The sequence below is a fragment of the Schistocerca piceifrons genome, chromosome 1 (genome assembly GCF_021461385.2).
Source record: "Schistocerca piceifrons isolate TAMUIC-IGC-003096 chromosome 1, iqSchPice1.1, whole genome shotgun sequence".
In the NCBI taxonomy this organism is placed as follows: domain Eukaryota; kingdom Metazoa; phylum Arthropoda; class Insecta; order Orthoptera; family Acrididae; genus Schistocerca; species Schistocerca piceifrons.
In genome coordinates, this window is record NC_060138.1 from 1,014,510,115 (window position 1) to 1,014,526,687 (window position 16,573).

At 35.4% G+C, this 16,573-nt stretch overlaps 1 protein-coding gene across 11 annotated transcripts in view; it reads right to left on the reverse strand.

The window, feature by feature from the left end:
- The window catches only part of LOC124804602 (serine-rich adhesin for platelets), a 416,342-nt gene that overhangs the window by 57,815 nt on the left and 341,954 nt on the right, over positions 1 to 16,573 (reverse strand). For all 11 annotated transcript variants that reach the window (XM_047265247.1, XM_047265086.1, XM_047265481.1 and 8 more), the window contains 2 exons: positions 13,500 to 13,599; positions 12,732 to 12,905 (listed from right to left, as the gene is read on the reverse strand). In XM_047265247.1, the coding sequence (XP_047121203.1) occupies positions 12,732 to 12,905; positions 13,500 to 13,599 (274 nt within the window). The remainder of the gene's footprint in view (positions 1 to 12,731; positions 12,906 to 13,499; positions 13,600 to 16,573) is intronic.

The following is a 16,573-nucleotide window of genomic DNA, read 5'->3' on the forward strand; positions in this document are numbered from 1 at the left end:
AGGTGTAAGGACTAGGCATGTGACATACAGCCACATACAGCCACCGGAGCAGATTAGGTGTGGCATGTGACATAACAAGGGCTTGGCTGCATTACTTTATATGATGTCATTTGAAGCTTCAAGATCTGGTGGACTGTTATGTACTTTTGGGCCAGGGATTGATGTGTGTCACGGTGAAGGTGTCGTGACATGAGATCCCACATGAATACGGAATGAAAGCCACCATGGACTAATAACTGAAATATTAGGCAGAAAAACTATATAGTCACATAAACTGTTAAAATTACTTACAAGTATGTTATGGGAATGGTAGACACTTTTAAAATTGGCAGAAGCTCTAGATTCTAACAAAATTATCACCAAAGTCATACAAAAGGAGGAGGAGGTTAGTGTTTAACGTCCCGTTGACAATGTGGTCATTAGAGATGGAGCACAAGCTCAGATTAGGGAAGGATAGGGAAGGAAAGTGGCCATGGCCCTTGAAATGAACCATCAAAGCATTTGCCTGAAGCAATTTCGGTAAATCATGGAAAACCTTAATGTGGATGGCCGGGCGCGGGTTTGAACTGTTGTCCTCCTCAAAGTCATATAACTTATGGTTTAAGAACCATTTCTGCTAGAATATTTATTACTTATAACTACCGTACAACTATTTCCATACAAGTTAAGGACGCATATAGCACACCAATGAAAAGGTACTGACCTCAGATACATGTTGAGAGAGCTATGTGATGCAGTTACAGCACATATAATTTATTAAACAAATTATTATTTATTGTTATTGAAACATTGGTCAAAACGGAGTTCTCCACATGTACACAAATTATTAACAGCTGTTTGTTCCATTTGCAATAAGTACCCTGCAGTAATTATTAGTGCAAATATATCTCATAATAATTATTATTGTTAACAAGGTTAGGTTTTATGAGCATGGGGCTGCCACACTATGCAGAAGTCAGTCTTGTATTTGACTTGAGCTGGACCATACACTCAGTACAAGTGTTAATTACATAATTTTTGTAAAAAACCTACAACTATTCAAATAATGAATGTGATAGAGATATGTAAGAAATTGTGAATATGTTTATTTTATACATACAGGGTGAACATTAATAAAACTGACAAACTGCAGGGACAGATTCCTGACTGGAAATGAAGGGAAAAAGGTGCTGTACACATGCATTCAGCAATGCATCGTTGTCACATTGGAAAGTGCTGATGAATGAAAGTTCCTCTACCATGTGCCATGTGTTCCATGTATGCTGCAGGCTGTGTGATTGATGCAGCACACTGTAAGCAGGAGAATGGTCTGGTATTTACTTTGGGAACAAGCTGAGATGGTGTCTGTGTATGACCAAACAGATGGAAAATGGTAGAGAGGCAGCACGGCAATACCAAAACAAGTGCTCTCATGGACACCAACCACATCATCCAACATTTCAAACCCTTTTTGGGCAGTTGTGTGATCATGGATCCTTTCAGACAGAAGAACATGCAGGGAGGGAGTTGACTTGGCACACACTAGATTTGGAGGACCGAGTTCTACAGGATATTAAGACAAACCCTAGTACAAGTTCCAGGCAAGTTGTCCGCCAACATGGTGTAAGCCAAAGTACAATTATGTGTATCTGACAGAATAGGAGAGGTGGGAAGGAATCCCATACAGGGAGTGGACACAAGAAGACTGAGCTAGAGGCATTTGGAATGATGACATTAAGATCAGCTTCTCTGGAAGTAATGGAATTAAGTACATCTGTTGTCAACCAGGCAAAGACTTGTTGACTGCCACTATCAAGCATCCCATCAGTGTCATGGTGTGGGGCCGCATGATGCAACATGGCACTGAATGTCTACAAGTATCACAGGGCAACATTATGCCAAGAAGTACCAAGAAGAAGTCTCAGTGTTGAAATTGCTGTCCTCTGTTAGGTTTCAAGGTTACAACAATCAGTGTATCTCTCAGGAAGAGAGCACAGCACAGCACTAGAATCAAGAGAAATGGTTTGCTGAACATCACATATGTGTGCCAACTGTGGGCTGGCAAAAGTTCCAACCTCAACCTGACTGAGAACTTGTGATCAAGACTAAAAATTATGGTTTCATGATGGAATTTCAGTAATGAGAGGGAGCTGTTAGAAGCCATCATGAATTCAAGGCTCAAAATGTTCACACAGAATATCTCTGACTGGTAGACTCCATGCTGTGCAAAGTCAAGGCAGTGATTACAGTAAATCAAACGGATATCCAGGAAATACTGAGAACCACTGAAATAAATTTTGTATCAAATAATTTGTAACTTTCTGAAATTGTTGGTTTGTGAGTATTTTGTTTGATTTTTACTTATATTTAATTAATTTTTTATTTTAATTCAAAGTTTTGAGCAGTGGACATTAGAGCATATTTCCTGAAACTTTGTAATAAATTATAATGTACATTTTAGTTAAAATAAACCCCTGAATGCAATGTTCAGTGAGTATACTTTTATTTTATTATTAGTACCATCAAACGTTAATTATACAACAATTCCAAATAAAAACTATTTCCACAGCCATTTAAAACTACAAAATAACTAGGTGGACACAGAATTCTGTGACAGTGGAATATTTAAGAAAGTAAAGCTGCACATTCGTTACAGAAAAAGTGTCCAGTTATTTAAAATGTTGTTCTATTTTTTCTCAACAGAAGTACATATTAAATAACTACATCCCAACAGCAAACAATGAGGGCTGATGGGCAAACAAAGTATGATTCTGAATTAGGACATTATACTCCATACAGTGAACCACTATAAATAGTAGAGATGTATAAATAGCTGGAAATTACATTACAGACAACATCAAATCTTTTGGCATACAAAGTCAGGAAAGAGCAGCAGCAGCGATCAAAATCTCATATAATATCCCTAACATTACCAATATATCAACAAGCACAACAATGCCACTATTCTAAGCAGCAGTCATAGTATATGGAATAGATATCATGTGGGGAAAATTAAGGGTCGGTGATTTGAAAAGAACAGAAAAAGTCAAGATGATATTAATGAAACAGTTTATAAGAGTAGGATCATCTCGACTTAAATATGAACTCTTGGAGAAGACTTATTTCATAGACAACATCAGATTACCCCACTGGCTACCTTCTGCAGGACCATATCATGAAGTGATTAACTTCATAGATCAGAAGAAGAAGGAAATAGATGTAAGAGTTTTACAACACACCAGCCATGCTGGATGACAGCTGGGTCAGAGACTGCAGGAACCAGACACATGTAACAACAAGACTCGCAATACACGAGTACCATCATAAAATGTGTACCAAACACAAATTCCAAGAACCGACTGAAGGGTGTAAGTATGTTCTATGCATACAAGGATGTAAAAAATATCATATTTTAGTATATATGAGAAGAACAAAAACTGTACAGGACTATAGCAAAGAATAAAATTTGCTTAAACTTGTATACTAATGCTCAATCTAAGTGCACTTTTCTCATTAAATTTGAATCTCGACAGTTAACAGCCAATTATAGCCACTGAATCATATAGATAAACAGATGAATGAATGATGAATAAATGCTACAGAAAATATAACCCTAGCATTACTTTGATGTTCATTTAAACTAAATTTTCTCTGATTTGTGATATGATATGAACTTGTGCTAAGGCTTACTTATGGTAATACTGAGAAACTTCAGCCATAAACACGCATATTGCAAAGTCTAGGTTGGAATATCAACAAAATTATGAAAAGGATAGATTGCTTCTGTTTAGTTGCAGACAGGCATGACAAAAGACTGTTACACATTAGAATTTTTGCCAAAGCCTTCTTCAGAAAGAAAAATACCCACACATTCACACAAGCAAATACACCTCACCCACCCACGACCACTATCACCGGCTGTTTTGGCTAGAATGCCTCAGAGCATATGCAGTTTGGACAGTGATAAGAAAACACAGGAAGGGAGAGAAAGAATGGACACTGAGTAGAGTAATGCCTTAGAGAACAGCAACAAAAGAGCACATGAAACAGATTGTACACCTTGTGTGACATAAACAACAAGAAATGTAGTATTTACTATATTAGTACTTCACGTTCTACAATTTATTTTTCAGTGGAGAAACTAAAAAAATGGCTCTGAGCACTATGGGACTTAACATCTGTGGTCATCAGTCCCCTAGAACTTAGAACTACTTGAACCTAACTAACCTAAGGACATCACACACATCCATGCCCAAGGCAGCATTCGAACCTGTGACCGTAGCGGTCACGCGGTTCCAAACTGAAGCGCTTAGAACCGCAAGGCCACACCAGCCGGCGGAGAAACTAATATTATCTGTATTTTGTCACATGTGTAAGTCATAGTTGCTGCAAAGATTACAACTGCTACAGATCAATAAACAGAATAATGACACTTGACATTATGCATAAATTTGTAGATTAAAAAAATATCATTACAGTCATTACATTGCACAGATTCACACTTTATTACTAGTTTTGATCATAAGCAATGGTCATCTTAAGGTCTAAAAGTAAAAAAAGATTAATAAATAATTAATTTTTTGGGCCCGGCTGCCATGACAGCACCCAGAAGCAGTGGCCATCTGAGTGTGAGTGGTGTTTATGTGAATGTGTATGTGTGTGTGTGCAAGTGTGTGTGTGTGTGTGTGTGTGTGTGTGTGTGTGTGTGTGTGTGTGTGTGTGTATGTGGATGGGTGGGTGTGTGCACGTGCACATGTGTTCTACTTTGGAAGAAGAACTTTGTCTGACCGCTTAAGTACTTTGGCAGTCTTCATTGTGCCTTTTTGTGACTCGATGACTCCTCTATGTGCTGAGTATCAGCCTGTCCTTTCCATATTGTTGTTATTTCATCCTACACCTTCTGTTATTTTATTACTTTAAATGATATAGATATTTCAAAGCAAACATGTTACAATTGTACTGCATACTGAAATTACATAGATTGCCATATGTTTAAAATATATATCTAAAAGAGTACCTGATTGATTATCAGTACTGAAAAGTCACAAATCTTCAGAAAGGAGAACATAATCAAAGTTGTACAATAAAGGAAACATCACAAAAGTATGCTTGTAAGCGTATTCCATGGTATGAAACACACTCAACCCACTATGCAGGATGCAAGTCCATAATCATGAATAATGTGTAGGGGAGGGATGAAGTTGTGAGGGGAGAGGAAATACTGGTATATGTATTATTAAAATATAACAAAAAAAGTGTCTAAAAGGGGTAGTACAAATGATCTGGAATTAAGAAGGAAAATAAATAACAAAATTTAACATTAATAAGTGACACATCTTGTTTATACTTGTAAACAAAATAAAACGTTGAATGAAAACATAGAGTATGTGCAGTTTCCACCAAATGGTGTCTGGAGTCTGTTGGGCTGCTTGCAGCCATGATGCCACTCAGCCAAGTTCCAGCAAGAGCAGCAAGCTCCTAAGTCTTGTTCTGCCGAGTGGGGCTGTGGTGAAAGTCGTGAAATGCTGTTGATCGGGCTGTTTAAGTACAGCCTCAAACTTCTTGAAGCACACTGAATTCTTGAAGTTACACTGGAAATTAAGTTCTTTATCTGGTTCCTTCAGGTGATGGCAACATGTTTAAAAAATGTCCTTTAAACGTCATGTGTAAAAGTTCAAGATGTGTCTCTGTTGGTCTGATGGAGAGTTTAGTTTCATTCAGATGATCTCCAAATGTTGTCCTATTATTTCATAGTACTGTGTTCTTCAACCCCTTAATATGACAATTTGTTTCAAATTAAGCTAAAAAAATGTTTATTTAAGGAAAACATCCTATCCTGAATGACATTACATAAAGACATATAAAGGTAGTATTTAAAAAGCAAAATAATGAGTTACAGAATTTTTGAAGAACACCAATAATAAACCCTTGAGCATACTCGTGTGCTGGACATTCACTAAAATACCCTGAAACTTGAAGTCATTTCTTAGTTTCTGTGTAGCTACGAAGTCTAACCATGTATTTCATAATGGTTTCCTGTGAACGTAAATCTTGGAGGAGCTGGGTGGAGCACACTGAATGTATTTATCTCATAACAATGAAGAGTTCTTGTCACTCAAATGATGACCTGCCATTACTTTCAGTCCCTAATACAGTAACATCACATTCTTCTTCACTTTCTGAGCCGCTAAATTCCATGCCAAACTCAGGATCACTGTAGACATCATTTTGGAAAGCATTGCCTAGACAGCAATACAGGAAAGAGATTGAAAGCATGTGGTTTGTTGTTGATCATCCAAAGCTGTACACAATAAAGACAATGAATATAACAGCAGTTACCTCAACAAAAACATGACAGCCTTGCTACAAGTGTAAGACAGCAGCCAGGCTACAAATGTTGGGCCAGGTGCTCTCTTGCGGTCAAATGCTTAACTATCAGTGCTGAAATTGATATAAGAAGAGTTTTATTTTTCCGAAGGTCTGTTCTTAAGTTGCCCAAGTGTACTCAGGCTTTTAAGTCTCTGCCAAAATAATAAAAACGAGGTAATTCATGATTTTATATTATGGGGTTAAACTGGATCTCAAAAGTTCTGCCACTCTGACCAATATACTGTTTATGAGAGTCATTGCAGTTGACCGTAGAAATTCATGACACACCTAATTTGCAACTCATATTTATTTATATCATGTTTTAACCTAAATCAAAGATTTTTACTTGTGCAAAAGCATATTCTTTAATCTGTTTTCTGAAATTGTTGTGTTATTGTATCTGACATCTTTCCTCTTCATTTTACAGGCATATATATTGATTTATGTACCTACGCTCATTTTTTAAAAATATTAACGTCTGTTCTCTACATGTACTCTGTTTTCATTTTCTGAAACATTTCAGTAACTATTTCAAGCATGTAACTACTGTTCACAGAGACTTTTTTAAGAATGGCTATTTCATTTTCCTATCTTGCTCACAAAATGGTAGTTCGAGCAGTCCGTTAATTAAGGAGCAAAAATGTGGGATTTTATATACAATGAGATGCCAGAATGTAAGGGATGTAATGAGATCTTAGCAAGTGAGTTTCTCATAAATGCTGGATCTGTGCTTACCATCTTATTTAGCGAAATTACATACAGGAAACTGATCACCTCTTGCATTTACGTTGAACAGCAATTTTGTCTTGGGGTGAAAAGCATTAAGCTTCATGACACCTTCAATGATTTCATTTACATTCCCTTTGAATAATAAGATGAAATCATCCACACATGGATGACAGTATATTATTTCACTAGCAAACTTTGGATTTTCAGTGCAAAATTTCTGCTCTCTATGGTTCACGAATATTTCTGCCATAACACTAGCAAGGGCGTTACTAGCTGTTAGATCTGATTGGTGGTAAATTTTACCATAAAAATAGAGTAACTGTAAGCTGTTGCCAATTACAACAATTCTATTAACTCCATTGTTTCTCCTACAGATACCTTTTGTGCACCAGTAGCTGTTTTTAATTAAATTGCGGGTTTCACTGTGTGGCACATTTGTACACAGATTTACTACATCAACTAACACAAATAATTAAATGTTTCAAAAAATTAAAACAGAGCACATATGAAGAACAGACTGTTATGTTAAAAAATGAACATCAAGTGCAAAAATCAAAGCACTTGCCTGTAAAATATGGAGCAAGGGTGACACAAACAATAACTCAACAATTTTGTAATACAAGTTTAAGAATAAGTTTGCATAAGTTAAACTCTTTGATTTAGGATAAAATATGGTAGATATAAATTCGAGCTGCAAATTTAGTGTGTCATAAGTCTCTAAGATAAAGTGCAATAACTATCACAAACAGTATATAGATCAGAGTGGTAGATCTTTTGAGACCCAGTTTAAAGAACACACAGCATGATGAAATAATAAGACAGCATTTGGAGATCATCTGAATGAGACTTAACATTCTGTCAGACCAATAGATACACATCTCAAAACTTAAGACACAGTATTTAAGGGATACTTTTTAAACATATGGACATCACCTGAAAGAACAAGATAAAGTCTTAATCTCCTATTTGACTACAAAAATTCAGTGTACTACAAGAATTCTGTACTTAGACAGCCCAGTCATTAGCAGCTCACAACCTTCTCTGCAGCTCCACTTGGCAGAACAAGACCTCAGCAGGTCACTGCACTCACTGGTGACTGGCTGACTGGCAGCATGGCCGCAAGTAGATCGAGCTCAGTGTACATGAGCCCAATACACCTCAGATGCCATCTGGTGGAAATTGTCCACGCACTACATTTTAGTTCAGTGTTTTATTTTATTTATTAATCTAAATGAGCTGTGTCATGTATTAATGTCAAGTTTCATTATCTGTTTGCTTTTTAATAGACAGTTCTCTGTTATGCTTTCATAGTGCACATACCAGCATTTTCTCTCTCCTCCCACCTTTCTCCCACCCCCAACCCATCATTCATTGCTATGGATTTGCATCCTGCAAAGTGGGTTCAGTATCATGCCTGATGCCATGGAATCCACTCACAAGCATACTTCTGTGCTGTTACCTTTATTGTAAAACTTTATGTTTTTCTTTCTGAAGAATCGTGACTTTTTACTACTCTTGATTCATCAGCTAATATTTTATGTATTTTATATTTTAGACAATGTTAATCCTTGTTATTTCACTATGTAGGTACAATTTTAATGTCTTTAATTTTTAATTTTTTTCTATCTATGTCATCTAAAGATATAATTATTTCTTAATGTTTCATTTCATTTTATTTTATTTTCAGACCTGAAGATGATCACTGTTTATGATTCAAACTAGTAATCAAGTGTGATTTTGAGCAACTAGATTCTCTTAGAGAATATGTAACCTGTTATTGAAGTCTGCAGATATTAGATGAACATGAAATAGAAACAGAATATTTTCTGAATCACATCTACATAGAGTCATCTACATAAAGTCATAGCTTTCTGCGAGATGAGAGTAAAATTTTATCAAATTTCCTAGTATTTGATAAATACTGGATCAACATCCATCCATATATGAATAAACTATCAACTTTATATAAACACTGGTAGCTAGCTGTTAATATAGAGAAATGAAACAATGTTTACTTCACAAAAGATAAAAATGTAATATAAGATCAAAGTGTTACAATTTGATTCAGTTACCATGACTGTGTAAGAGTACAATGTGCAATGATCATGTAAGATTTATTCTAGATAAAGCAAATGGTGGAGTTCAGTGTACAGATAGGATTTGGGATAACTGCCACTTTTCTGTGAAAGTGACTACTTACAAATCATTTCTAGCAGATGTAGCAGAATAGTCCTCATGTGAGTGTGAGGTTCATATCACGTTGGATTAACAGGAGATAGCACAAACAGTCACAAGACTGCCCATGGGATAATATGGTGAGAATACTAAAAATCTCATTTCATTACCACAAAACCTAGTTTAAACATTCTAAGAAGCAGTTTTTAGATTGGAAGCTGCAAACATTCATCAGCTTCCTTTGCACTGCTCCTGAGGAGACACAGTATGAATAAAATCAGATCAATAACAGCTTGCATGCAGAGGCATACAAGCAGTTACTCTCCCCACATTCCATCCATGAATGGATCAAGAAGAAACTAAAATATATGATATGATAAAAACTACCATTTGGCATACACTTTAGAGCATAGCACCAGGTGTAGACGCAACAATCCAGAAGGTTTATTCCACCACTTGTCCCAAGTGACATGTTTTGGTGTACATGTGTCAATATTTCTCACTGAGTTGATTTACATTTTCCTCTAAATGTTTGAGACATGTAATGCATATTACAGGGAATGACTACACAAATAAAATCTGCTTAAAAAACAAATACAAATATATTCATAATGAGGAGACATCAAAACCAGTACATGCAGATATACTACAAAGTGCTATGATCCAATTTACTCACACCTATCACACTGCATCCCAATATGGGGATATGCTACAGATACCCATGTTCAAAAAGTGGAGAAACTACAGAAGAAAGCATTAAGGGAACAGCTAATTTACAACAAGACAGTCACGAAAAAATCCATTCAGAAAATTAATACTAACTCTCCTGCACTATATACATTTGAAACAATAATGCAAGTAAACATAAATTGTGCTTCATTTAACAAATTATAATACAAGGTGTGAGAGTGATTACTACATACGAGAAACACAGCTTCATTTAACTGACAAGACGCCTATAAATGGTGGTTACTTTTACCACAACACACTCCCAATCAAAATACAATTATACAAAGGACACCACTATTCCAAAATAAATTAATGAAAAATCTGAGCTGTTAATTCATGTGAATTAACTGAATGTAGAACACAAACACTATGAAAACAAGTAAACCTTTGGATTTTAGTAGGCATTCTTACAAACCGTGCAAGCAGTAGATTCATAGATTACAAATTAATACAATAATTACAAATTTAACAATATGGCTCACTGGTTAATATAATTTAGGAACTAACACAATGCAGGAGGAAAATACACAGATAAAGAATGTTGATTTGATTGTTATTGCATATTATGTGTCTATAATGACTAACCGTATTACAGTTAAAAGAAACTGAGAAGAGACTATCTATTCAGTTAACTATGTGCACCATGTCGTTGAAAGGAATATCAAGCTATCACATAGCTTTTCACCAAGAACACTAATCTGCCATCTACCGTATTTCATTTTTTGAATCACTTACTGTAAAAAATGATAGAAAATGACCAGAAGGTATGATGATTAGCAGCAGTAAAATTATACTTAAAATAAAACAAGTATGATTCTTGTGCCTCTCAACAAATTCTTCAATAAGCACAACTTACATGTATGGATGCCTATATTTGTCACTGTTTGTTGTCAGCCAGGAGGTAAGAAATCTGCATTAAAACTGGGCCCTTAATCATAGACCACTGTGCTATAGGAATTCTCTAGAAATTGACACTTATATATTGAGTAACTCTGCTCCACACTGAATAACAGGTTAATTCTGTAATAATATGACAACTGCTAACATGAAGTTACTAACAGCTCGTAATTTGAGTATGTACCAAATAACAAACACTAATTTTCTTCAGAAGTCTGTCACTCCATTTATGAGTAAAAAGAGTACAATGCATTGTGTGAAGAATCAGAAAAGAAGAATAGCATTATAAGCTGATTAATATAAGGTGCACTGCTATCCCAAAGGAAGAAATATTTTCAAAATCAGTATGGCATAATCATCTTTGCAGCTGCTGTGTTTTTTCATGTCTTATTTTTTTCTAGAATTTAATTATATAGTGGAAAGTACTGTCCAAAAATATATGTGAAGTTGCAGTAAAGAACCAAGTTTCCCATATCAGTTTCAGTCAGAAACAAACATGGTGCAAGAAAACATCTAAGCTTTAAAAAAGGTACTACGAAAAAGATAATCCTATTAGAAAACTAATGAGGGTAGAATATGTCTGACTGAAAAGTGTAAATCCTCCCTCAGCTACTCTTTTGGCCTTTTAATTGTCAGAAATGCAGTATTTTATGATGCTATGAATCTGTATGTTTTAATGTTAGTACATTATAATCTTGCAACACACCACAAGCATTAAAGTTTTTATGCAAACAATTAATAAAATAATTCACATATCTTAAACATAAATATTTTTGAATGTTACCACATAACAGCCTGTTATTCACTTCTTCAAATGTATTCCCATTTTATGCTGCAGAGAGAGAAATACACCACTCACAATATGATCTGTGTACCTTCTCCTGATGAGGGCTGCCTTCTCTTTGGTAAATAGGTGGGGGTACCAGGTGGTGGAGGTGGCCCTATGCAGGGTATCCATCCCACACGTGTTGTCATCACTGTCCACTACATTGTTCCTCACTGCACTGTGTGTCTGACTGAACTATTTCACAGAGTGTTGAACACTAAGAGGCCCAGACAAAGCAACAGGCATTCTGAAATAGCTTTGCTATAAATGTTATTTACCACCACTGGGGAAAACCCCTTCTCCTCTCTCTGACTCTCTCCTCTTCCTGTTGTGAGTCCACAGTTGGCAGCAGTGTAGCCAGTAGGGTTATGTATAGTATTTTAGGAGCAACAAAAACACAACTTGAGTGCTGAGCCTTCCTAGTATTTTTTTCGCATAACAAGCTTTTGAATGTATGATCCAAGTATCCTACAAAGCCTGTCAAGAAAATTTTGAAGGTTCCAGAACTTGTAAAACGTCTGTCTGGAAATTCCAAACCAGACATCAAAATGTGTTTTACATAATATATAATAATGATTATTTAAAACAGATTTTTAATTAGATTACTAAAGTTTATTTTTGGAGTTCTCTGAGTTCATTTTCTTGACACAGAAGATTAGTTCTTTTTATTATCTTCTTTGGATTCTGAACTTCAGTGTATATATAGCGAATTGCGATATGAAATTACTCATGACCTTAAATTACAAATGTACTCAAATATGATAACATTTTAGTGATTAGTAGACACCTGATAACACAAAAGTACTAGTGGTCAGATGAATAAAACTCTTCACAAGAAATAATATTTCACTGCCAGGGTTATGTCAAATATGTAATACCATAGGTATGTGGTTACATCATTAAATTAATGTTAAGTAGCTGCAGTTATAACTTTTTGCTTTAAAATTATTAAAAAAATTATAGATAAGTTTGATAAATGACACATGGTCTTTTTGTGGAGGAAAAACATGAGAACAGGAAATCTTACCTTCATGGATCCATTTAACTGATCTCTTCTTACGATTTACATACATGGACTGGCCCTTGCTTTGTTGATTGCTAATATCACTGAGAGAATTTGATATGCGCCTGGCTAACTCCACTTGATCTTCAACTGTTGGGTGGTTTGGGGAATAAAAGCTGGATGATGCATACATTCTCCCTGAAAGGAAAAAAAGGGTTTCCTAGACACTTTAAAATGAAGTATGTATGTAAATGCTTTTTGCACTACATTTAATTTTTTGTTGGAAATAGTTGATAACCTGCAAACAAAATGAAAAAATTCTTATTGCTTTAATTTTAATGTTTCTATCTTTCCTAATGAACTTAAAACTTGTAAAAGTTGTTAATGTTTTCTGGGAAATGTACTTAATGGGAAAGTATTGAATTAGAAATTCTGTCATTCCTATTTGATCACATGTAACCAGTTGTTCTATATCTTACCCATCGACAATACAACTATTTTATAAAACAAATTTACAGTTTCCTTCCAAGTAAACATCTTATGTCATTGTGTATCTGCACAGTTTTCCTTGGTTTTATTGAAAAAAGTGGAAATGTTACTATACACAGAATATGCAGCTTGAACACTGACACAGAAACATCCAATCCCTGACACCAATGAAACAAAAATAAAAGGGAACACACTAGTCTACTGCAATTTTCTAACAGAGTGACAAAATATATAGAAAATACCACTCAAAATAGTTTTCTGAATGAGCAGTTCCACTGCTATATCACTACAGTTACTGCTTACTGTGTCGGGAAGGGGTGACTTCTCCTGAGTCAGAAGCTGGTGTAAACAGCTTCTCCAAATCAATAGCCTTGTGGTGTGAACCATCTGTTGAATTTTCATCCTGAAAGAAGAAACAACACTGTGGTGACTGCATAATTGAATAAGGAAGAATAATAATGAAACATTATTAAATACAGAGATTCCTACAAAGTATACACAGACTTTGTCATTTACTAAATTAACAAGTAATAAATTTTACTGACTTTATACTTGTGGCAATTTCAGTAAAAAATAATTTAAGCTTTTTTAAGGTAAACAGTAATGAATTGCAGATGAATTTGAATCAGAGCTGTGCTGCTGATATGAACGTTTTATAAATGGGTTTATAGTGACAGTAACACTGAAAAAACAAATTTTATAGTGTATTAATATACTTTCTTTTTCTGTTAGACAAGTTAGTGTATCATTTTATACTGCAAGTACACATTAGAAAGTACAAGCAGACTATTTGGAGAAAGGGCACATGTATGTCTTCGGGTCAATTGGTACACATAAAGTTAAATTAATTTCTTACAGATGGGTTTACAAGCTGTTTATAACAGAAAAGGTTAATAATGAAGTGCATGAATGGTTTATATTGAATACAGAATAAACTAAATTCACCATGGATATTTTCTAATTAATTACTGCTTTTTGTTTATAATCCGTATAATAATATTAATGTATAAAAAGATAATAACCAACACAACCAGCAGTATTTATTACCTTCAAATGACACTGATGCATGCTGGCCAAAAGGAAAACATTTCTGATTTATTACTGAATGAACCATTAATTTGAGAAAAGATAAACTGAGGATAAACCATAGCACAAAATAATGGCACAAACACCTGCTTTCATGAGATTTTAATAACTTTTTATGCCATTTTGATGCAAAAGCTTTCTTTAAACTTCCATTCCACAGCAGGAAGAAAGGAGCTTCAATTTGGAACTACTTTGACTGTTAAGGTCATTCTTCGCACATGATGCATGCTGGCTTATGATTGTTTTAACATTCATCAATGTAAATTTCGCTTACAGAGAAATTTTGTGATAAACATAAATCACTAGAGTCCAGATTATGAGTAGACTTGGTACAACTTATCTTCCTGCAATAATGTTTTCAGTTGTGAATAAAATAGTTATCATTTATGATGTAACAGTTTTCCCAGCCACTTAAACTTTCTCGCCATTGCAAGTTTTTACTGTCTGTCTAATTTCTTTGGCCCTTTCTCTCAAATGAATAGAAAAATTAAGCTTATTCTGTCTAGTATTTGCTTGAGGAATAGAGGTAATTCCTCGTGCAACACTTTTGATGACATCACTTCAGCAGTTTAGACATCAAATATGGGATTACATTTTTCAAGAGCGATTCAGTTGGAGTCACAGCTCTGAATGGACATCTCCTAAACTATCTCACAAAGCTACATAAAGATGCGCACAATGAACTGTGAGGCTTCTAGGTTAGTATTCATCAAATTACCATCATGTATATGTTGAATGTGTATCAGCAGAAGTTCAAACCTCATTCTAAAGTAAATTCTCCTAGAGTATTTTCCAAAAATACTAAAACTTTTCAAGTTATTTCCATGGAGGGGAAACTATAAAATTTCGAAAAGGCAGGTTATAATCTGCAGATTATTCTCTGCACAAAACTATTGGTTAAGCTGGGTTGAATATCGGATGAACTATATTTACATTTTGAAGCCACTGTACAGTGCATGACAGAAGGGCCACTGCTCCTCCTTTAGTCACTCTCTGTCTCAAGTCATTCACTGATGGGAAGAGGAAAACAGACTGTTTCTGTATCCGCCTTAAAATCTCTCTTCTGTTATTTTCATGATCCGTACGAGAGATGTAAAATTGGTGATGGAGAACTGTTGCGCAGTCCAGTGTGCGATTTGCAGAGGGGGATGGGGGGGATTCCCCCCCCCCCCCCCTCTGCATCAGACCATCCCCTACTCTGGTGTTAGTTTATGCGTCCCAACCTGGAATGTTTATTTGCCACGCACTGGAGTAAAACCTTACATATAATTTAAATTTGTGGAGCCGAACACTGAAAGTTTTTAATAAGTCTTACTATTAATACTATTAATATGTGTCAGTTTTCTATCATCAGAATAAGTACAGCTTTTCACAAATGTGCCTCTACTTTTTGAATTCCCCTAGTATACCTGTATGTAGAGGATTTTGTAAATAAGCTTTACCTATAATGTACTTTTAAAGATATAACAAGGGATGGCTTTTCTGATAGTGCATGTACGTGAATAGTGAGTTTCGGCATTAACATCCATTTATAAATAGCTGTTTAACCATGCGTAACGCCACGGTCCAAGCTACTAACATATATAATTCTAATAACCCCCGAAGACACCACCCCCACTGGTAAAAGCACAAATCGCACCCTGGCGCAGTCTGCGCGAATTCTGGTTCTCAAAATTTACCGAACTTGGTTTCGAGAGGACATCATCTTTCTTTCAAAGAATCACATTTACATTTCCTGGGAATCTCTGTTACAACCCAATGGACTACACCAAAAACGTGAAGTTACGTCCTGGATTCCTTCGATATCTGTCGTCATCCCTACTTGCTACGGACTCCACACCGTTTAACAGTGCACTAGAATAGGTCTCACTAAAACACATACCGATATCGTACTTTTCCATAGTTTACAACAAATGTATCGGTTCGCCTATCATTCGTTTTCACGTATTTATTTCGTCTGATTTATATAACTTCGTAATGTAACTCATAGATATATAAATGACTAACTGGATTCAGAGGATTGCTACGAATCTTCTAATCACATAATATTGTGTTCCTTTCTTCATTGTGAGCATTATTCGACATTTACCCATTTTTAAATGGGGGTACCGTTCAGCACACCAAGTGAAATACAGTACCGGTAATGTCTATATCGTTATGATCTTCCTTACAAGCATCCTGCTACGATACTTTTCTGCAGGTAGCCTAATAACACGATCAGTGAACAACTGGAGAGTGTGTCCTACGCTATCTAATAAAATGGCTCTGCATACTAAGGACGCCGTGGTAAT